At 40.2% G+C, this 22,305-nt stretch overlaps 1 protein-coding gene across 3 annotated transcripts; it reads right to left on the reverse strand.

The window, feature by feature from the left end:
• Positions 1-236: 236 nt before the first annotated feature.
• On the reverse strand, positions 237-22,141 carry rufy2 (RUN and FYVE domain containing 2). Of its 3 annotated transcripts, XM_056383737.1 has the most exons (20): positions 21,699-22,141; positions 19,747-20,083; positions 15,666-15,839; positions 15,391-15,508; positions 14,161-14,262; positions 13,891-14,014; positions 12,787-12,851; positions 12,617-12,682; positions 11,675-11,744; positions 11,274-11,375; positions 11,039-11,155; positions 10,850-10,942; positions 9,926-10,000; positions 9,711-9,808; positions 4,574-4,693; positions 4,099-4,228; positions 3,908-4,002; positions 3,346-3,394; positions 3,023-3,103; positions 237-2,825 (listed from the first exon to the last, which is right to left on the reverse strand). In XM_056383737.1, exons 2-20 carry the CDS (start codon positions 19,820-19,822, stop codon positions 2,682-2,684), a joined length of 1,899 nt encoding a protein of 632 aa, XP_056239712.1. In that variant the 5' UTR covers positions 19,823-20,083; positions 21,699-22,141; the 3' UTR covers positions 237-2,681. The 3 variants fall into 3 exon arrangements, with proteins under 3 accessions (XP_056239712.1, XP_056239704.1, XP_056239721.1); XM_056383729.1 differs by lacking the exons at positions 19,747-20,083; positions 21,699-22,141 and adding an exon at positions 17,786-18,493; XM_056383746.1 differs by lacking the exons at positions 237-2,825; positions 3,023-3,103; positions 3,346-3,394; ... (3 more) ...; positions 19,747-20,083; positions 21,699-22,141 and adding exons at positions 5,327-7,337; positions 17,786-18,492.
• Positions 22,142-22,305: the final 164 nt, after the last annotated feature.

Raw genomic sequence — 22,305 nt, forward strand, 5'->3', positions numbered from 1 at the left:
CTCCCTGACTGATGTCACTTTTGTAGAGGTATTTGTATCATGGTTGTGAATACATCTGAATATATTAAAAATAAGTGATTTCTCTCCTTATGAGGTGTGTAATGGAGAAACAAAAGACAAAATCATCTGATTTTAGCTGGATACAGGAAAAAGACCTCAAAGTGCAACAACAGTAAATGATAAAAGGAAATTTTCAGTCACCTACAATAAAATGACAGTAAACCAACACGAGCGAATCTGTCTGTAACTTGATTTAATCTCAATCTGTTACACAGTCAAGGCAACATACTGTTGGCAATAGAGCTGATATTAAACTGGCAGGATTTAGTAAGCTAAAGGGCCACAGTGATTATCAACAATTTGTATATACAACATACAGCTGTATCAACACTGTACAAGTCCCACTGAATGCTGGGAGATTTGTAAGAGCAACACTGTACAAAGTGTTTCAGGCCTGGTGCAGTTCAGAAACATTTGCCTGTAGTGCTTAATGATTATATGATAAATTTGTGATATTTTATAAATATTTGAAACAAGAAAAACACTTCTTGAAATGAACTAAGTCCTGTTTTATCTCTTCATGGGAATGAATTCTTCCAGTTCTTAAAAAAAAAATCACAGGTTGTAAACACTGTCTACAAGTACAAACCAGAATGTGCAGTGGAACTTGTATCATAATCCATCTCTGAAGAGCAAGTATTTTACAGTCATCAGCATTAGTTTGACAACACAAACATCACATGTCTCAATCTTGATTTAAGAAGAAGAAATAAAAATGGTTCAGAGTTTCAAACTTTCCGTCACAGGAATGGAGCAGCAGTAAGATGCGGATCTTCCTCAACATCTCCATCTGCACAGATTACAACTAACTTCAAGTGAACAGGGAAACCTCAAACAAGTAAAAATGAATGTGCATAAAACACAAAATCTAATATAAATACTTTCAAATTAATCTACATTACAGGAAATATAGTATTGGAAAGTGTTCAAACATCCTTGCTTACAAACAACTTGATATATTGTCAGATGTGTGTAACACTCAAGTCTATTCTGAACAACCACTGACTAGCCAGTGAAGTGGTCATGTTGTAAGAGCCATCAGTGGGTCATCAGCAAGAGTCAGACAGACTGACCTTGATTTAAATCACCTGCCAAAGATGTAATGATGCCACCTCTTGCTTCTCTTGGTCCTTTAAGCAGAATCTTCTGCATTAGTGTCTCAAACAGTGAAATGTGCCTTTAATCTAGACTGCTTGCTTGGCTAGTATAAGCTAGTGTTGCTACTTTAAAATATCTTGGGCCATTATTTTAGGCTGCTATTATCTCTACAGAAATCCTCTCTGTAGAAAATACAGGGTTCATTTGGCAACATGAGAAGCCCTAGTAGGTGATATTCAATGCATTCACACAGGCACAATTAGCACCAACACATCGTAAAGGAAAAAAGTTTCAGTTCCTTTTAAAGTCCCATGGGGAACTAGTACAGTTATTGTGTCAACTGAGCTAAACCTGTTTGGAGCAATGAATGTTCCTGGAATTAGTTTGTCGATAAGTGGCGCATTGAACACTTTGTATTTTGAGAGTAGAGATCTGACCAGCAGGACTTTTTGTCCTGAGACCTTTGATGATGGCAGGTACAAAATATAATTATGTTGCTTCTGTGAAATAACTGCACTTCAAACATGAACAGAAAAACTGAGACCAATTTCATTTTGTGGCACATTTCTGATCCAAACTAAACAGAATATATCCAGTCGACGTCAGTTTAGTATCTAGTAGGATTTAACCTGTCAAGTTGATTCAGTCTTTTGCGCCTGTGCTAATGTTGCCTTAACAGTTTGTGTCACCCCACCTCAAAGGGCAGTGCTTTGGAGTCAGACTCAACAGTAACAAGGCCACCATACTGTATGTATAAATTATATAATCACATCTGTTTGGCTATACACTTTCTGTGTACAGTTTGAGGCTTGATGCATACATTATAATGCAGTACCACATACGACTGTAGGTTTGGCTGAAAAAAACATCTGCATTAATCTGCAGCAGTGCGAATCACAGACAGTGCAGTTTCACTTTCAGTTCATTGCTAAGCTGTTCCTCTTTTTTTTGTCTTTTTCTTTTTTTTTAATATGACCACCAGTCACAACGTTTCCTTTATTATATTTGAACTTTGTTGTATTGTGTTGAGCATATTTTGAATTTTGGAAAGTGTAGTTGTCATACGTGGCCTTTTCATGCCCTTTAAGTCAGGCCAGTGCAACACTTGGATTCACCCAAAGGCAATTTGTACTCTCTCTTGACAGAGGACTGACATGATTGTTTATGACACTAAAGTAGACCAGGGACTCTTACTATTTCCTTTTCCAACTCAACTGTTATCAAGTAAGAAATCTTGGCCTTTATAGTGGACTGATTGAATGTTTTACACAGCAGACAAATTGGTGATTTCAAACAAAGACGGACCTGAAAGAAAAATGACTGTGAGGTGACTGGGTACCTGGATACTTCCTTCTTCAACATGTATCTAGACTGATCAAGTGGTCTTCATGTTCATGCGCATGGTCCATTCCTAGCAGCAAAGATAAATTAGGAGATGTGTCTTACAGAGGACTGAAGGGTGGGTGTTTACGGGTGTAGTCTGTTATAGTTTGAAGCAGTCCTGATAGATGTGTGGGACTCCCTCACGTTGGATTGGAGGAGCAGCGCTGGAGAAGGAGGGCGTGGCAGGTGTCACAGACTCGGACTGGTTTCGGTGAGGCGGGCAGAGGAAGCTCATTGTCCGAGCAACTGTTACAGAAAATCTCCCCACAGTTTCTACAGTGGTGCTGGAGACAGACACGGGACATAAATATTAGTGGTTTGTGTTGGGATTGCAAATATAAATTGCTGTTTATTAATTTTCTATTGGTTGTCAATTTCCTTTCATTATTTGTTTAAATCTTTGCAAAAAACCAAGATAATTTCTAACTCTAGTTGTGACTGTGGGATTTTCAATGTGGAAATGCAGATGTGTAAAACTGACCTTTCGTCTCGAGATGGAAAACTCCTTCTCACAAAGCTTACAGTGGCTGGCTTCCTTGTCCTTCAACCAAACCTGACCCCCCTGAAACAACACCACACATCAAATCACAACATTATGTACCCTACTTCACTGATCCCAAATCAGCTTTGTCAATGACACATAACCAAGATGCAGGTACAGTACGCACTATTTCTCTCAAGTTCTTTTAATAATTTTATATTTAATAACGATCAAACTCAACATCTTGCTGATGGAGAAGGTTTAGATTAAAGACTTTGTTCTGCTGTTTTCTTTTTTATCTCTTGAAGTGACTGCTGCTTTACCTGAAGAGCTTTGTTGGCTTCTTTGATGTCCTCAATCTTCAGTTTGGATCTGACGACAAAATGAATAGGACAGTGCAGGTAAATGAAATAAATAAAATTAACCATCACAGGTCATAAACTATTTATCTTTTGGCTGCTATACTTCAAGAATTATTAATAGCAAAAAAAAAAACATAACTTGGAGCTTCTCTTTTTGGTTTCTTTGGGGGGGGGGGGGCTTGTTTCGTTTTCAAGATCTGTAAACTACTTGTTTGCGAGAATGTAAAATATATTTGATTTATTGTAAATGAGCTAAAATATGCCAAAATATGGTGTGGTCCTCCATGTTCATAGTGCCTTCAAGAATTTATGATAAAGTAGTTAGTTGAAGTAATTTAATCCTTGTAGAATATGTTTTCTTAAAGGGCTAATTGTTTTTTTTCTCCAAAGAAAACCTAAAAACTAACTTTGTTACATATTCCAAATCTTACATTGGACAGACTATCTTCCAGCTTCATAAACTGTCTGCAAAAACAGCATGACTCCCATATAGAGAGAGCATTTTTAATTTAAACATGCATACTCGCTGAGTTTGGAGCCTAGTTCCTCGAGAGCTTGTTCTTGGTCTTCACAGATAGTCTTCAGCTGAATGTTTTCATCCTGGAGACGATGGAACTCCTGGAAAAATATTAAAACACAAACAAGAGAACACATGTATCACATATAGTATAATATTATATACATGGTTATGTTTCCTTGTCTCTCCCTTCTTACCTTTTTTAGTCCGTTGATCTGCAGCGCCTCTGTGCTGAGCTGAGCTACCGTCTCTCTCTCTCTGTCCAGATCATTTTGTAATGTCTGCCTCCACTCCCTCTCAATCTTCAGGTCTGTCTCCAGCTGCTGGCTACAGGAGCACCGCAAACATATGCACGCAACACCAATAACAATAGTAAGGAGGACAAACGGGTGAGGAATAGATTATGTTAGAGCATATTGATTTATATTTGTATTAAATGTTTTGTCTTGCACATCATCAACAACAGCTGTATAAGAGGAAGTCTCCTGAGCAATTAAGTAAACAAACCTTTGCTAAGAGAAATGTGCCATGCTTCAAACTGTTTTAATTGGTTCATGAATTAGGACCCCAACAAGTTTCAGTTCAACCACGATACACAGGTTCTCTAGATTAAGTGTTGATGTGTGTGCATAAGTCTACCAGTTAGTCTGTGTTTGGAGGTGTTTTTCTTACAGTTGCCTTTCTCTGTGTTCGATCTGCCGCTGCAGACTGTCGGCCTTGTTGGCAAAGTCCAACTTGAAGCGTCTGGTTCCCTCCTCGGCCGAGGTGCGGTGCCTCTCTGCCTCCTGTAATCTGCACCATTATAACCAGGGACAAACTCAGGACCATGGAGAGAAAAAACTGGGGGGGGGGGGGTTGGGGTGTTGAAAGCAGAAAAGGACAGAGGAAGATGGGAAGGACGACAATGGGTAAGGAGGGAGGTAAAGAACTAAGGTTTCTGGCGGGGGAAGATGAAGGAAGTATGGCTGAGGGTGAATGAAGAAGGTTGGGGTGAAGGATGGCGTTGTAATTTGCATTGTTGGTAAAAATTTAAGAGTGCAGGGATGAGAGGTGAACAAAACAGAGCTCAGTAAGGAATACAAAGGGGTGATGAGTCCAAAATAAAGACACACGATAAAACAACTGCCTTAAAGCAACTGAATGGACAAGAAATAGAGAGAATATCTAACTGAATGCAGCATCTTAGAGCACTCAGACAGAGGGAACTGGAGCATAGCATCACTGTGTTGTCTTTTACAACACTATACACACTACTTTGTTACACAATCACAGCATTTTGATTTTGAAAAATATGCCAATGTCATTGTTTTTCATCCAGTATCGCACAGGGAAGAAACTTATTTCACTGCATGTTTTGGGGATTTGGGGAATTTAACAATGATTAAGATCCACTCAGATCATGGCCAAAAACTCAAACCACACTACTTTCAAAACATCTAACTTTATTTGTCACGGTGGTAAAAGACAGTAGTTGTGAGTTTTCAACAGCTGTACTGAGTTTTTATTCTTCTACAAACTGAGAGGAGTTACAGTACTATGAACGTGGAGTTAGAATAGGTAGAATGATTACTTCCTGATATATCACAAAAGTCAATAAATATACCAAGACGAGACACAACAACACATTCAGGGTCCCTTGACAGAAGCTCCAGAGGTTTACAGCTGTGTAACTACAAGTCTTTACACTGGGCTTAGCTGTCTGTTCTGCAGAAACAAAGCACATGAATTTTGCTAAAGCTGCTGGTCCCACTGAGCTGTTTACATCTACAAAACTTGACTGAACCTTACAATTTTCAGCGTAGGTGAATCTTCAGGAGGACAAGGAGCAAGAACGAGATGGGCTGTGTCCGAAATCGCTCCCTTTTTAAAAAGGTACAGTGCACTACATTTACCCTCTGCCATTTTATTTGAGTGTTGAAATTTATAGAACATATGCTCTACTGTATATACTGCCTAAATGTTTGTTTATATAATCTTATTATGTGACACACCAGGGATGACACAAAATGATGATGGTTTATAAGTGCCCAAAATCTCAATTTACCTCTCACCATTGAGTAAACTACCTAGTGTCTATTATATAGGGAGTAGTGACTGAGTGAGCGAATGAGGGACTGATTTCAGACACAGCAAGGGTCATCACAGCTGGTCAGAAGCAGGTCAGGAGGTGCAATACATGCAGAGCAAACTGGCAACAAATTAAAAGCAGGAGGTGTCACACTCCTGTCTGACTTAACATCTGTAGTGGGCACCACTGACTGACTGTGATGAAATGCAGGCAGCTGTAGAAACACTTTGTCTGGGTTGTATGATAGGTTTCATGTTTACCGCTCTAGCTTCAAGCTGAACAATAAGGTTAAAGCAAATGCCCCCGTCTGACAGACAGCAAAGCACAGAAGCAGTTACTCAAAAATCTCAGCAGAGCCAATATGGAGGCCACTATGGGACAGGACAAAAATTCTTAGGAGGGAAGGAAGTTCCGAAAAGGAGGAGTGTGTTGTAGGAAAATACCAGTTCACTCATATGGCAATGTGTTTTGCTCTGTGTGCCGGCCCTAAGATAGCTCCCCTAATGTGTAAACCGCCCTTCCTCAATAACTTTTGTACAGTCCCTACTGTGAATACCACAGTGACTCAACTCTGTCAAGCAGTGGCTTTGGGGATTGCCAGATAAAACCTCTCAGTAGTTGTGATATGAGTGGTACAGCTCACTGTTCTCATTTAACTCAATGTGACGCCTCGTTAATTACAATTCAGAGTCCAAACAGTCAGTTATCTTACTGTCAGTGATACTGCATATAAACTGACTACCAGAGAGAGGAAGAATGTGTAGCATGTGTATGTACGTGTGTGCATGCCTGAGCATGTGAGTGAATAGATAAAGTCGTGTGGTTAATTTAAAATGTTTTTTTTCAAGTTTCTATTAAAGTATAACTGAGGTAATATTCAGACAGTTCTCTGACGGCTCAACACAACCTTTGATGATGCTAAGTGAGGAACAGCAAGACTGACAGGGCGTATCCTCATTTAGCACAAACCCAACTGTTAAAAGTTGTATGAATGCAATTTAACTAAAGACCATGGAACATGTTGTGGTGGTCTCCATGAATCCCAGCTCTCTGCTGATGATGATCGTGTTTCAGTAACTAAATGACCAAAACAATGCATTCCAGTTTCACCTGATTCTGTGGCTGCACTCAGGCCATAAAACCATCTGAATATTATGTGCAAAAAAACAGGAATGTTACTTTAATTTGAGTCCACTTATTCATTCATTCATAAGCAATCATGTGGATGCATGTGTGTGCGTATGTGCATATGTCTGTCTTCAGAAGGAGATGTCCTTGACTAGCTTGTACTGGTGCTCTGTGTCTGTGCTGGCACACTTAACAAATGACATAGCAAGCGTTCTGGTCTGACTTAGTAGGTCCTTATCACTGCACAGAGGAGCAGGGATAAAATCAGGAAAACAGACAAATCATAGAGGTTTCAAGGGAGCAAAATGGACGGATGATTGGATGGATGGTTTAAAAGAGATGAACAGGGAGGAAAGAAGGAGGAAAGAAAGGAGGGAAGGAAGAAAGGATGTCAATACATCAGTATTCTATGTGGCCCGGTTACACTAAACACTTTAAGTGACTTTCAACATCACAAGCACAGCAGGAAGTGTAAATGAAAGGCATTAAAACATCAAAATCTGATTTCACGCTGCCAGATTCACTCTGGGATCAGATTTCTGCAGTCTGGATATACAGTATTTCCTTTCACAGTAAGTGTATGAGTAATGATTAGAGGTGGGGAGGAGATGCAGAGAAAGGTAATGTGGTCAGATAAATGAAATACAACTACAGCAGACAAAAACTGGTGAAAAGTGCAGAGCTTTACAATCATAATGACAGTTAAGCCTGGAAAGCAAGCTCTATGCTAACAGCAACACCTATAGCAGTCATCCCTAGTTCGATCTCTCTAACCTCAACGGCATGTTAAATTCTTTCTAACTTCTCATTAGATGGCATAAATAAATTATTTGATTTTAAACAGGGGCTCTAATCAGAGCAGTTTTAACTTCTTCATTAGACTTTTCAACCACAACAGCACAAAACTCACGGTGAAAATAACAAGTGTAACCAGGGTCTGCATCCTAGCAACCTACAGAAACCTTTAGAGCAGCAAAAAACATTGACAGCCAATCACAAATAGGATGGAAGAGATTCAAACCAATGGGACTGGGGAGGGGAGGGATGGACTGAGTTGACCGGGAGACGATGGGATGAGGAGGGACCATAAGCTATCAATGAACCAGCAGATCTTATAATGACTGAAACAGATATGGAGCACTTACACACTGATTGTCTTATCAGATTTGATAAATTAAGGAAACACAAGGAAACTGTTTAGCAAACCCTGAAATATCTCATCTTGTAATCTATGTAGTTAGTAGATGATGGCCTAAAAAATAGCTTCACCCAGTCAGTATACAGTGTGGCATTTGCTGTCTGAAATAGCAAGTCTGCTCGTTCCCTGAAGGTTAATATTTTATTTCACTGAAATCTATTCAAAAGAAATGATGTTATGATGTAGGTGGAGGTGGCACCCTGAAACCCTGCACTGGCTCAGGGACTTCAAGCATATTATTGGTCATTTTAATAGAACTGATCTGCAGGAAAAATGCAAACCTGTATTGTCTCGGTGTCTTGTCCCTTGTCTCTTCGATAATGCAAAAAATGTTCTTGTTTTTCAATAACAATGTGCAATTTTACTTCAAACTTCAACTGGGCAGTGTGTTTATAACGTACACATTTAACACACAAACAATTTTTTTTTTAATCTATTTGCCTTTTCAAGAAAAGTTTAATTTCAAACAGTATTAAGAACCCTTGACTTATTGCACTTGATATTGTTGTAAATGAATAAAACTGCCATTTTTGCCCATCTTCTACACCCTAACCTATAATAACAAAAGTGAAAACATGTTTTTAGGAATGTCTCAAAATTTACTGAAAATCAAAAGGTTCGGAATAGTTTCTGAATCTTCTTCAGGTACCAGGGTTTCCCACAGCTATTTATAGCACTAATCCACTAATTAAGACAACCTCTGCTACAATCTAAAGTAATGAACACTCCTTTATGCAACAAAACCTTAGAAATGTGTTATTTCACTGACAAAGACTGTGTAATTGATGACTGCAGCTATTGTTCAGATCATCTAGTAACTAAATAGATCACAAAAGACAACGTGGGACTCAGCTCAGCACATGACAGACACTTGCCAATCATATCCCATGTTGTGATGTCAGGTAAAAATCTCAATGGTGTCACTTCAGTTAGAGAGGTTTTGTACTCTGAGAAATGTTGTGTTTGCAGGACACAGTACAGGAATAAGCCTGATCGGAGGCAACAAGGATTTCCACTCAGGAAAAGCCTGAGCACAAGCGAGGGAAAGACGGCTCAAATCCTTCTTTCCCACATTTCCCCCCAGTTCATTTCTCCATAGCTACAACCTAAACCCTGCAGAACTCTTAATAGATATGCAATTATTTAAAATAACATCATAATATGGTAGTTTGGGCTGAGAATCAGTTCTTTCTCAACAAGTTTTGTAACTGTAACTTTGTGTTACAGTCAATCCAGTTAAAAAGGTTTCCAGGTCATTAAACTTACTTTGCCAAAGGGGCATTGCATATTTTCAGGTAAATTAAAGAAAGACTACAGTTCAACACTGCTGGATGTACTGAGGAGACATGTGGGACCACGTGATTTTTGGTGTTTTGATTAGTGTGTGCTGTTATTTTACAGGCAGTGTATCTCACCTTTGCTCCAGCTGCTTCATGGTGGCAGTGATCTGATTGGTCTTCTCCTCCAGACGGCTGATCACATCATTCTTCTTCTTCATCTCCTCATCGGATGACTAAGAAATGAGAGTTACTGGCTGTCATAAGTCATAGTAAGTAATGATTACAATATTTCTACTTCATTCATTTATCTCACAGAGGACATGAAGATGAGTGTGTGTTTGTGTCTGTACCTGCATCTTCTGGTACATTTCTACATTGATGGCTTTGACCTCGTCCAGTTGATGTCTCAGTCCGATCAGTGTGTCCTGTAAATCAAAAGCAGAAGGTTTCAGGAGTGTTGTGGCCCAGTACTGTCTGTGCTGTTGACACTGTCATGTGGCTGCTTGTGGTTTCCTAAAACAGTTACACTAACTGAAGTGCGTACAAGATGGAACTCAGCACTACATACACACAGATAATTACTTTGCCAGTTTTGGAGTTTAGTCGTATTTCTGTTTTCATATTTCATGCAAAAGTACTAAACAAGCTGAAATAAAAATAGGACAAACTTCATGTATCAACACAAAACACAAACATTCCCATGATAATGATGCTGACATTATTCTCCAGTCTGACAGTTGAGTCACCCGTTGGTATTGTTTTAATGATCCCAGCAGCTACCTGAAAAAGCTGCCATGATGAAGCCACCATGGCACCTCCTGTACCTCACAGCTCGGCTACAAATGCCAGCTGTTGGTGTTTATGTTGCAGAGTTCACACGTTTGTGGTGAGAGGCCTGACACTGTTAGGGCTGCCAGAGAGACGGGCACAAGAGCTTGCACGTTATTACTGCTCCATGTGAGCAAGTACAGGCAGGTGCCATACTTTTAGTCTGTGCACCCAAAGGGCTCGTTATCATCAGCTTCCACCAGCATCATTCTTAGGATCATCCTCCTTAAATGTTTGTGTCTAAATACATCTATAAAAAGACTGATTCAGCCTCATCATTAACAATGCCAACAAGTTTTGTTTATTCAGTCGGTGCAGTCACTATAAGTCACTCTCGAGACTTACAGCATCCTTTCTGCCTACTTTAGCTCCTCCTTGTTTGTAAATAAACCAGTGGTCAAAAAGTACAACAAAGGGAAGTGAAACATGAGTTAATGTATGATGACCTGTTTTTCATGAATATCCTTCTCCAGAAGTTTCATGGCCAGCTCCATTTCCTGTTTCATTGACACCTGGACTACCAACTCATTCTCCACATCCTGAAAAATAAACCAAATATACGTATATAGCCTGTTATTACACAGTCAGCTTGTACATCCCACACATTTTCTATACACAAGCAGCTACAGTGTGACCTGTCTGAGCTGGCACTCCTCCTTCAGCTGTCTCCGAGCCTCGTTGTACATCTCATCCAAACCCTGACGAGACTGTTTGTATGTGTCTCTCTCCACTGACACATCGCCTTGGGCTACCTAGAGAAAACAACATGTCAGCATCATTATGCATCAATTTTAGTGGGTTGTGGTCCAAACTGGGTCTAATTTTCAGATCGACAGTTTTGGATTCAGTTTTAGATGTATGTCTGTGTACCTCTAAATGTTGTTGTGCCTTCAGCAGAATGAGGCTGTTCTCACTCCTCAGCTGCTGGTTCTCTTCCTGCAGTTTGATGATGTTGTTCTTGGCTATGGCTAACTGCACATACATACATGCAGAAACGTACAATGACAGAGAGTCAGAGTCAGATAACTAGTCATGCCAGTAAGACTAGATGAACCCAACTCATATCATGATCCTTTACTGACTAGTTTAACTTAACAAATGCATTTGAGTCATGAAGTAAATTTGTATGACAGGCAAAAATGTTTAGGACAGTTAGAGGTTTTGCTCCGTACAAGCACACATTTTAGATTACATATTAAATAACGACTGGGGTTACAGTGCTGACTTTCATCTTCTTTCTGATATACAGATATTTTAAGTGTGAGTCTCACCTCCTCTATGAGTTTAGAGTTGGACTTCTCCAGAGAGTCAACTCTGCCCTGAAGACCATGGACTGTGGAGCTAGAAATACAAACACACAAAAACACAGAAATTATATTCAATCTCTGTTCATTTGGAGTCTCACAGATTTGTGAGAATATATGACTGTATTAGTTGTGGTACAACCCTTAAAATGGAACTTTTCATTCCTCTGGTTGGATACTGCTCAGGACAACTATGACTTAAGAGAGCCGTTACCATGATCATGAGGTTAAACAGCATTCACAGATTAAGAGGACTGAACTGTCTCAACACAGACTGACGGACCTGAATTTGACTTTTAATGGCCACAGCACCAATACATAAATGCCATTGTTAGCTTGGCTTATGTTCAGAGGGGAGACATTTTGAGGTTTGCTAACAATAACCTCTCCAAGTCATGAAACAGTTGAAACTGTTTGTTTTCAGCTCTATCACAGCTGCAAAATTTGAATGGCAGCTGATCAATCCAAGTTATTTTAAAGGAGATACCAGGTTTGTGAGAAGAGGAAAATTTGAAAGAGGAAATGTGACTGAAATTCTTTTACTCAATCTGTCTGAAGGGAACGATGAGCCAGTCTGCACGTCTGAAACCACCAGACTGGTTCAAATCTAAACTGACTGGATCTATTTTAACATGCAATCAAATTTTCGGCCATCTGCTTCTGATATTATGACTCAACACTAGACATTCAACAGATATAAAGCAAAACGTAAGGTACACATAAAGTAGAATGACTGCCTGTCTCAATCAGCCACTGCTTAGGTACAAAATACACAGCATTTTAAACCCAGGACTTCCATTCCTTGAAAAGTCCTTGAACATCTGTAAAGTTTGTAACGCTGTTGTTTCCATGAATTCTGGTGAAAGCCCCGCAGACAGGTCTGTTTTCAATTTAACAAAAATGTCTTACTTGAGTTGTCGATTCAGCTCCTCTACATAGTTCTTCTGATCCAAGATGGATGCTATCTGGCTATTCCTGTTGCCATGGAAACAGACATAAAACAGAGCTCTGAATCACACTTATGAGGCGTTAAAGACCCTATGGTTTAAATAAAGTGGAGAGACAATGACAGATCGTACCTCTCTTCACTCCTGTAGTCATCTATGTCGTTTTTCAAGTACATGGAGAAGTCAATCACCCCGACCTTAAAGAATAAAAATAATTTTAAAAAGTAAAAATTTAGCTGATAACATTTCCTGAGGGAGGCAGCATGTACAGAGAAGCAGTGTGTGCACAACCATTGATTCAGTGAAATGAGTCATTAGGTCTTCAGCTGTTTCAACCCACCAAAACAAACTTAATAATTAGGTATGTTGAAATCATCAGTACATCGTTACACAAATTAAAACGCAGACAAAACAAACAAAACCCAAATTCATGCATGAAGGCAATGTCAAACAATTCATCTGTAATTAGCCACTAAGTGCCAACACTGTATGTCTGCATTAGCTTATTGAAGTCATTTTTCAGTTAACCAGACATATACAGAGAAATCACCATAAACCAAAAGTCAAGAATCCATCCATCCAATCCAAGACATCTTAACTATAAGGTGTTGGTTATACTGAAATGTCATTCATATAAGAATCCTAAGAGATTTGACATTAAAATTAAAATCTCTGATCATTTTATCTTGATTCAAGGTGTAAATCCTCACCTCGTGGTCAGAACATGACAGTATCTGAACAAACTCCTCCTCATGACTTCACATTACTACTACATCTCATTCAGGCACATGCACTCAGGTGTGAACTCTGTGCAGGGTGTTTGCCTTAGTGAGAATATGCGTTTGCACTCAGGACAAAGTCTCCACCCATGGAGTAGAAACATGACACCAAAGCATCTACTCTCCACCTGCCATAGCTAAAATGTGACGAAACAGACAAGTCGTGTCTACATTTCTGTCTTTGAAAACCAGAGTGACAGCCGTTTCACGTTTCAGTTCAATGAACTGGAAGTAGAGTTTGTTTTGTTGACGTAAGACATAATTGTACTCCTCTCCTCTGGTGCAAGCAGATTAGATCCAATCATAGTGAGAACAGAATTGAGAGAATAATGCATACCAGCTGTAAATACACCATATCATCAGATTTGCTTAATCTTGATAGCATACCCACATTAAGATGATGCTTTAATGTATTTTTAAATCAAATCGTCTAATATGATTTCAGAAAAGTGGTTACCTGAGAGTCCAGGTCCTCGCCTTTGACGCACAGGTTGGCATCGATGACATTGAGGCCCACCAGCAGGCCCACGATCACAGCTCCCTCCTCCTCTAGCATCAGCGCTGAATTCTCATAGAAATCACTGTGGAGGAAGAGTTAAACAAGATTATCGTACACAGTTTTTGTAACCAACGTTTGTTCTCAAAACATAACATATATATTCTACAAGAAAAGTTAAATGTACCTTTTGCCATAGATCTTGTTTGTGTGTGTGAGGAGTGTGTATACCTGAGCAGATCTTTTCTGGTGATGAGGAGTCGCAGATAGTCAGCTAGCCGTTTCTGCATGAGCGCCAGACGCAACCACGCCCTGGCCCTACCTAAAGGAGTCCTGGAGAACACACGTACACACAAACACAAACATTAACACACACACACCAGCAATAATTTTTTTTTAGGAAGTTCTGAGGGTCTTAGGCTGGTGGTGCTGAGACATGATTAGATCAGTCTGATGATACACTTTGTTGATCAGGTTTTTCCTTTTTGTTCCTGTCTCTGTAATTTGAGCCTGTGTGTGTCTATGAGATGGTAACAAAATATTAATTTCATTTCAAACTAACAATTCTAAATTCAATATTTGACCATAACCTTTTCAAAAGAATTCTTCCCCTGCCCTGAATGTTTAATGTAATCTACAGTTGTGTGAGTTCCACCCTTACTGCCTACCCTCATTGTCATCTAAATGACTGCAACCGTGTTTTTATTGCATAACATTACTCTAGAGTAAAACTGCAGGCACTGGCAGTCTGCACTGTCCTGTCACTAACCTTTGAGTCCATACTTGCTGTTGCAAAAATTTCTGCTCTGCTACACATCTGTTGGTCTGACTCAGCACCACCAAAAGGAAACAGACTCTGTTCTCCATCTAAAACACCACAACTGTTCCCCATTTTGCTAGATCGGACGAGACCTGAAAATTACTACTTGATTCCCTGCCTGGAAGCTCTGCTATGTAGTGATTGATAACTAAATAACAAAGTGAAGTCTAACATGGAAATCATGTGCATGAACTAAAGTGAGTGGGATCCTTACTACAGCCACTAGAGGACACAACCTGAATATTAATGTGGGATGCAGCAGTAGGGTTTTTGATGTTGATATGTTGACATATTATAACGTTGGGCACTATCAACACTCATATGTGTCCTTGTAAATCAGTCAAAACCGTAGTAGGTTTCACTGAAAAAAAGTCACAAGTGGCAAAGAGTTTTAACATTTAACTTGCTTGTCACATCTTTGGAAAATGTATCTACACCTGTTTTTATTTTTTTAAAAAAGCCTGTTAAAAGAAGGTAGAGGAAAAGTGAAGTGAAAGAAAATCACACTCAGGTACTTCCCTGATCCAGCTCAGGTCACATTATGATGTTACTTGTGCATATGCGGTGTGGGCTCGTGTTCCTCCACCAGTATGTTAGGTCAAGCTGTATGTGTTGTGTGTGTATAGAAATGTTGTCCTTACTTAAGTCCAGGCAGGTCTCGTACGGAGGCTGAGATCTCTGCTGCTTCAGGACACAGTTTCTCCACCAGCTCTAGTGGACCCCATAGAGACTTGTTAAAGCCCAGAAAGGACTTCTTCACTGGAGAAAGAAGACACAAAGAGGAAGAGAGTCAGACATAAACCTGATGAAGGCAAACACACACACACATTTCTGCTGCTTGGACATTAAATTATAATAGTGGTGGGGGGGTTGCAGATATAGCCACATCATTTAAAACAGGCTCTCTCCTTCTTACCTCTGAGGCCATGTTTGAGACAGTGCTCCATGACAACAAAGAACTGCTGAAGAGGCGGGTAGTCTGAGTCAAGTGTTCGTCCGAAGCTCAGAGCTGATTCAATAAGCCCTTTAATACTCAGCTTGGCCATGTTCAGCAGGTTGGCTCGCTCCATAGTCATGGGGTCTCGCAGGGCTGCAGGACAAAAGCCAAACATAAACACTTAAATTAGAATATATGGAAAACACTCATGTCAGGACAGTCACACAATCATTTCTGCAAACTATCTTTATTTATACATGGTACAAATGTTTATTATAATTAATATTATTATGTTTGTATGTGACAGAACAACTGAGTCACTCGGCCAAGTTGATGTCTTACAACTGGTGATTTTCAGAAACATACTTACAATAGGGAGGTAAAATAAATGTAATGCAAGTGCAGTGAAGGCAGAATCCACCCTGCACATCAAATACACATTTACATTTCTGTGTCAGGTCAGTGCAGTCACACAGATCCACAGATGGTATAGGAGTCCACCCTAACAGATCTGAATGTATAATATAAATCTGTGATCAAAGTATAACCACTTTTCCAAACCGGGAAATTAATTAGCCTACAAATAATGAATTTGACACTCAGTACCCATGCTTCTAGATATTTGTCTTGCCTGCAAATGTTGTGTTAACACGATAGCAGAACTGTGCCTGGCAGCAGCAAATTCAGTATGCCAGAATGATTAGTGGTACTTAACACTTACATGGGCCAGAGATTGTGACCTCCTACAGAGATAGGCTTTATACATGTTCTGCACGTGGACCTCCGGGTTAATGTTTACCCAAACACCAGGACAGAACAATATCAGGTCAAAACGATGTTTCCTAGCAATGTGGAAGAGCTTTAATTGCCCCGCACATCGGCCTGAAGGCAGCTGACAAATCAACAGATGATTTCTTGGGAGGTGCATGACTGTTGGGTGCCCTGGGGCAGTAGGTCCCCAAGCAGTATCTTCACATGACTTCTCTATATCATATCTAACTCAATGATGTGAAAAGATATAATACTAAAGCTCTGAAACCATAAAGCTAAATTTGTGATATAAGATTTAATTTAATGCATAAATTCAACTCATGTTTCTCATTCGGAACATTAAAACGATCCAATGAGTTTTACAAACATACTGAGGTATGTTGACTTTAAATTTGGGCATTGACAGGACCAGGAGAGAAAAAGATGGATCGGTGCATCACAAAAAAATAATCCCTAAGTGACATTTCCACCCTGCACTGTTTGGCCAACCATCCAAAACACACAGATATTCAATTACATAATAAAGATAAAAAGAGCAAATCCTCACATTTGAGTAGCTGGAACAAGAAAATGTATGGCATTAATGCTTGATTAAAAAACCTATTAAATGGCCTGAGTCACTGATCAATGGGCTAATCATTTCAACCCTATTTCATTTTGTCTGTGATGTACACTTGAAAGGAGTCTGAAACTAAATATAGTTGTTAGTGTGGCAAAGAGAAGGGGATGCTAGCTGATGGGCATACACTGACAGCCACACAGTAGAGCTCTTAGATTTGCTACACAGTTACTGGCTACAACAACATACACGGCTAACAGCACACCAATTATTTCATTTGCATCCGGGCAGCATGTGATGCTTCAGGCAGTAAAGTTGTGTTATGGTCTAAAACAGCAGAAGCACAGAGAGATGTACCATTAAAGCCTGAGAGCACAGCTGAGCAAAGAAAAATCAATTGGCCACAGACAGATAATGGAGAAGTAATGTTAGATATAGAAGAGAGAGGAAACAGAGGTAATTTGTCACATTGTTACATCCACCAACTGAAACCATGACTGTAACTGTGCTCCAGTTATTAACTGACAGCATGATTGATTGTTCCTGATCATCTTATTCTGTGTAGAGAGACTGATAAGCAAAGGGGTTAGGGGTCACATTTCAGCATCTGTCCCTAAATCAGTTACTGGGTGTCATCAGACCTGTTATCAGCCCCCCACCTACACACACACACACACACACACACACACACACACACACACACACACACACACACACACACACACACACACACACACACACGGCCCTTGATGAGCTGACCAAACTCTACCTTGGACGGTCCAGTCCCCTGGCAGAGAGGTTCTGTGCTCCGACACTTTGGGCAGGACGTGAATGCTCCCTGAAATGGTCTCGGATGCTTTTCTGGCCAAAGCAAAGATAGGAGCCTGCCATCGCCCGTCTCCCCCACTGCCTCCACCTCCTCCTCTCACTGTGCTGCTACTGTTAGCTTTATCACCAGCAGCAGATTTGTCTTCCTGCAGCCTCAGGATCCCAAACACCTGTGCTTTCTCCTTGCTGCTGTCCGCTTCGGACAGAGCCAGGTCGTGCTCTGCGGGCGATGTCATGTTCATGTACCTCTGAAAAGATTGTAGCTATCGCGGGTCCGTGCGACAACAGACCGATTTACACGGTTTGCTAACCGTCAAAGAGCTAGCTCTGGTGTTCACTTCACCCGGCGACCATTATGACAACCGCAGCATAAAAATACCTGCGATACCACCGGCCAAAACCAATGACAAGTCCAGCTACGGTGTCAGAAATCAACCGTCGTAACGCTCCCGGGCAGCAAACCTACTCGTCGGTCTACATGGTGATCGTTAGCATCGGCGGGGAAAGCGCGGAAACCTGCTGCTCGAGAAACGTGTCTTTTCCGTACATTTCGGTGTGGTAGAGATTTGTTTACAGCCAGCAGACCAAACCGAGAGTTGGCTCCTGATGGTCCCGCTGCACCCTCCGGAGGGGCGGTGTCAGAAGGCTCACAAGACACACAAAGGCAGCACTACGTAATGATTTTAGTGGCTGCTGTGTTGTGGACCTACCGCCCTCTGCTGCTGGAAGAGAGAACTGCACGACAGCGCTACAATTCAGGGGAAATATTTATCACTTCCACTACAGTTACTTATCAAATTAAGATTATCATAAAGCATATGATAAACTTATCAAATAAGATGGTAACACCTTACTTTAAGTCTTCCTAATTAGCATTTATAAGCACTATATAAACGTTTTAAAAATAGTTTATAACTCACTACAATGTAGTAGTAAGAATATATTAATGTTTATTGATGTATTTCTCAATAAATAAAGGCTATATATAATAGCATGTTACACATGTTAAGTCTTAACTTTAGGCCTTAGTCTGATCATTTTAGTTTAAATATATTTGTCTTTTAAACAAAAGACACAATTTTAAACAATTGCACAATTTTAAGGCCAAAAAAGGATTTAGTATTCTCTGCAACAATTACATACCTGGCAGCGTTGTGATTGAGCTTTGAAACAACATTTTGGGGGAAGATGAGAATATGAACAGGGTTTGATTGGTGGCTTGTCCATAATTTCCTAGGTGGGTGGGGTTCTGCTGGGGGAATTTTGACTCACAACCTCAATATTTCCACAGGCCTGGCTAAAGCCCTTCTGACTGTACAATTTAGCATGTTGAACCCATAGAGGAAACTTAAATAGCAATGCAAAACAGAATTAAGTAGAATTTAGAGGCAAAGCAGTGGAAGCAATAAACACCCACACAGGCAGCAGTAAAGAGGAGGAAGTAGACAAAGAGAGTAAGGCTGAGTAGGCTTTGGAAACTTGATTAAGGTTTCAAGTGAAACTAGCAGTCTACTTGAATTTTAAGGATGCAACTAATGATTGATTTAATTATTTATCGATCTTATGATTATGCTCCCAATTTAATCTGCCGAACAAACATGGTGCTTCCTTTAATCATTGGTGCTGTCCATTAACTCTCACTGACATTAGGTTTAAGAATAGCACACAAATAACTGAATATCTATAAACTTTAGGTTTAGAATAGAAATTGTTAAGTGGTCAAGAGTGAACTACAGTCTGGAGAGAGGCTTTTGGATGCTTATGCATTTAACCGGTGACTGTAGCTCATTCTTGACCCACGGAAAGGTGTTTTCTTTTATGAAGAACAATGTATGGAACCAGGTTCTTATATCATCATAAAACAGATTATGTTATTCATTCAAATAGAAATTTTCAACCCACCTTGGCTGTAGGCTAACCGCTCCATGCTCTCACTATGAGTGATGCCCCAGCGGTGAAGACTCTGAGGTGAGTACATGATAGGTGGAGCTCTCCTCTGCCCACTGCCGTGTTGCAATGAGGTTAGTAGATCAAGCAGATCCCTGAGCCCTGAAATGGCCCGTTCCTGTCTGGTTTTTGCTGAACTTGTGTAATACAGTCAGGTTTTCTTGGATTTTCTGATTCCCCAGATGACCCTCCCTCCTAATCTGTGGTGGACTAATATGGTATGTTCCAGTTTGCTCTAGTTTTGCCACAGTCTCAGGCTGTGCTGGGTCTCTGCTGAGCTGGACAGGGATGCCTGGAAGGGAACAGACAGCGGAGACAGTAAGAGACAGATGCTCACAGTCATAAATAATATACACAAAATAGTTATTCTCTGAAATATTCTACTAAACTCTAATAAATCTTGACTTAATGAGAAAATAGTAGAATCGTCTCCAAAACTGACATGATTTTTTACCAGAATGCATTTTACCTTTTTTCTGAGTAGCAGCTTATGAGGAATGTATCCAGTGGGCCTCAATCTCACCACAGTATGGATGTAAAAGTGTCCAACCACACCAACTGTACAATGTTAGATCCATAACAACACAGAGCGAGACGAACTGTTGCGGCACAGACCCTACAGTACCCTGCATTACTACAACCATTGCTTTTCTTTACTCCTTTGTAGTTTCTCTTGTTCTGCTTCTCTTCCTCTGTTTGACTTACTCTCTCTCTCTAATAGCTCCGGGCTGACCAGGGTCATATGACCGCTTTCTTGCAGATCCATAGACTCCTTTGTTGTTTGTATGCTGCCTTAGTTAATCCAGTGAATGGCTGTGTCCAGTCAGCAGAGAATTCATAAATCAGGCCGCTGCTGTCCTTTCTCAGCATTTGTTTTCCTGTTGACCTGATGGTGTTCTGCCTAACACTTAATTTCTCTGTATCTGTATGTATTTATATGCCTTGATATTTGACTTTCATGTTTTTCTACTGTGCTACCTGTTTCACCCATCAATGACACAGTATCAATAAACATGTAAGCCTCTTCATCATTTTGTCATTCTGCAGGTGTGACCGTCTGTGCTGCTTTGAGGCTGTTCATACATTTTCTGCCTGATTGTCTGTAGACCAACCATCATTAACACTTTAACACCATTAACACCTATAATGACAACATACAACTATGCCTCATCTTAAACGTATTTGAATTTAATGTAATTGATTCAATATTTTCATCCTGATGCAAGTGAAAAGGAGAAAAAACATGCATAACCATGCCAATATCTTCATTCATAATCGGATACATGCAGCCTACATAGGAGTTCATTCTGATTTCACATCAAAAGTGCACATGACTCAAAAGGGTCTTTCTCAGCTTCTCTCTGTATCATTTATCCATCTCTCCTCCAACCCTCCATCCACTTTCCTTCTCCACTCTGTCTTCTCTCTGAACCACACCTAAACAAACACACTACTCAACACTACTTCCAGGGTGGTATGTTTATACCATATGACCATCTTTATCACTGTATGAGCACGCCCTTCCACGTGACTGACAGCTGGACCAACCAATCAGCATCTCTCAATGGAACCTCTCTCCACCAATAAGGGCGTGATGCTGTTTCATCGTAGTAGCCAGCCTTTCATTCTGCAGCATTGCCCGGAATTAGAGTGGTGCTATGCTCAAAATTTTATTGCATCTTATTTATTATTATTCTTTTGATTAGCAGAGAACAAGAAACAGTAACTATCCGGAGACATAAAATATACATTTTAGGCAACAAAAATTAAAGTAAGATCATTACAACATGTGCAGTACATACACTACTGTCAGCTGTAATTATAGCAACTTAATGTTTCACACCATCATCCCTAATGTGCTATAATTATGTAAACATTTATGTTATCAGGCAGTAATTGTATCTCACCTCAGAAGCAAGAAGCAGAGTGATGATTCTTGATTATGCAGATTGTCAGCAATCACTAGACTGGTTCAAAAAAGGATAAGTCTATTCTCTGGTCTTGTGATAGATTGTCGGCGATGACTCGGTGAAAACTGGCCAAGAGGGGGCTTGTGTCAATCCCAGTCCAGTTGTAGCAGCTACAGGCAGCGGTTAGTCGCTCCCAGATGTCCCATGATAGGCACTTCAGAAGGTACTATTACTTCTACTGCAGAAATGAACAGATATGGAATAGGGATATCTTCTTAGTATTCTCTTTCACATTTCTATCTATCTATCTATCTATCTATCTATCTATCTATCTATCTATCTATCTATCTATCTATCTATCTATCTATCTATCTACCTACCTACCTAGCTATCTAGATGTTCTGCGAGGTTGCTACATTCAGTTCTGAAGCAATAAGCCGGTACCCGCTCTGGAGACATCACCGCCAGAAACCACAACCCTCACCCCACACAGCACCCAATGACAACAGAGCAGGGAGACTCAGAGAGGGGGAGGGGTTAGGGAGTAACAGCAAAGAGAGGAGAAGAAAGGGAGAGGAGGGAGGCGGCTAGAAGCGGGGTAATT

This window comes from Seriola aureovittata, chromosome 1 (genome assembly GCF_021018895.1).
Source record: "Seriola aureovittata isolate HTS-2021-v1 ecotype China chromosome 1, ASM2101889v1, whole genome shotgun sequence".
NCBI classification, from domain to species: domain Eukaryota; kingdom Metazoa; phylum Chordata; class Actinopteri; order Carangiformes; family Carangidae; genus Seriola; species Seriola aureovittata.

Bases quoted from the DNA above. Each gene is read 5' to 3' on its own strand.
- rufy2 (XM_056383729.1), bottom strand. From the start codon at position 18,086: ATGAACATGACATCGCCCGCAGAGCACGACCTGGCTCTGTCCGAAGCG. The intron at 11,745-12,616 runs GTAAGACATTTT...TTGTATTTCTAG, and splicing joins GAGCTGAATCGACAACTCAA to CTCCACAGTCCATGGTCTTC. The intron at 10,943-11,038 runs GTCACACTGTAG...TTTATTTTTCAG, and splicing joins AGGAGTGCCAGCTCAGACAG to GATGTGGAGAATGAGTTGGT.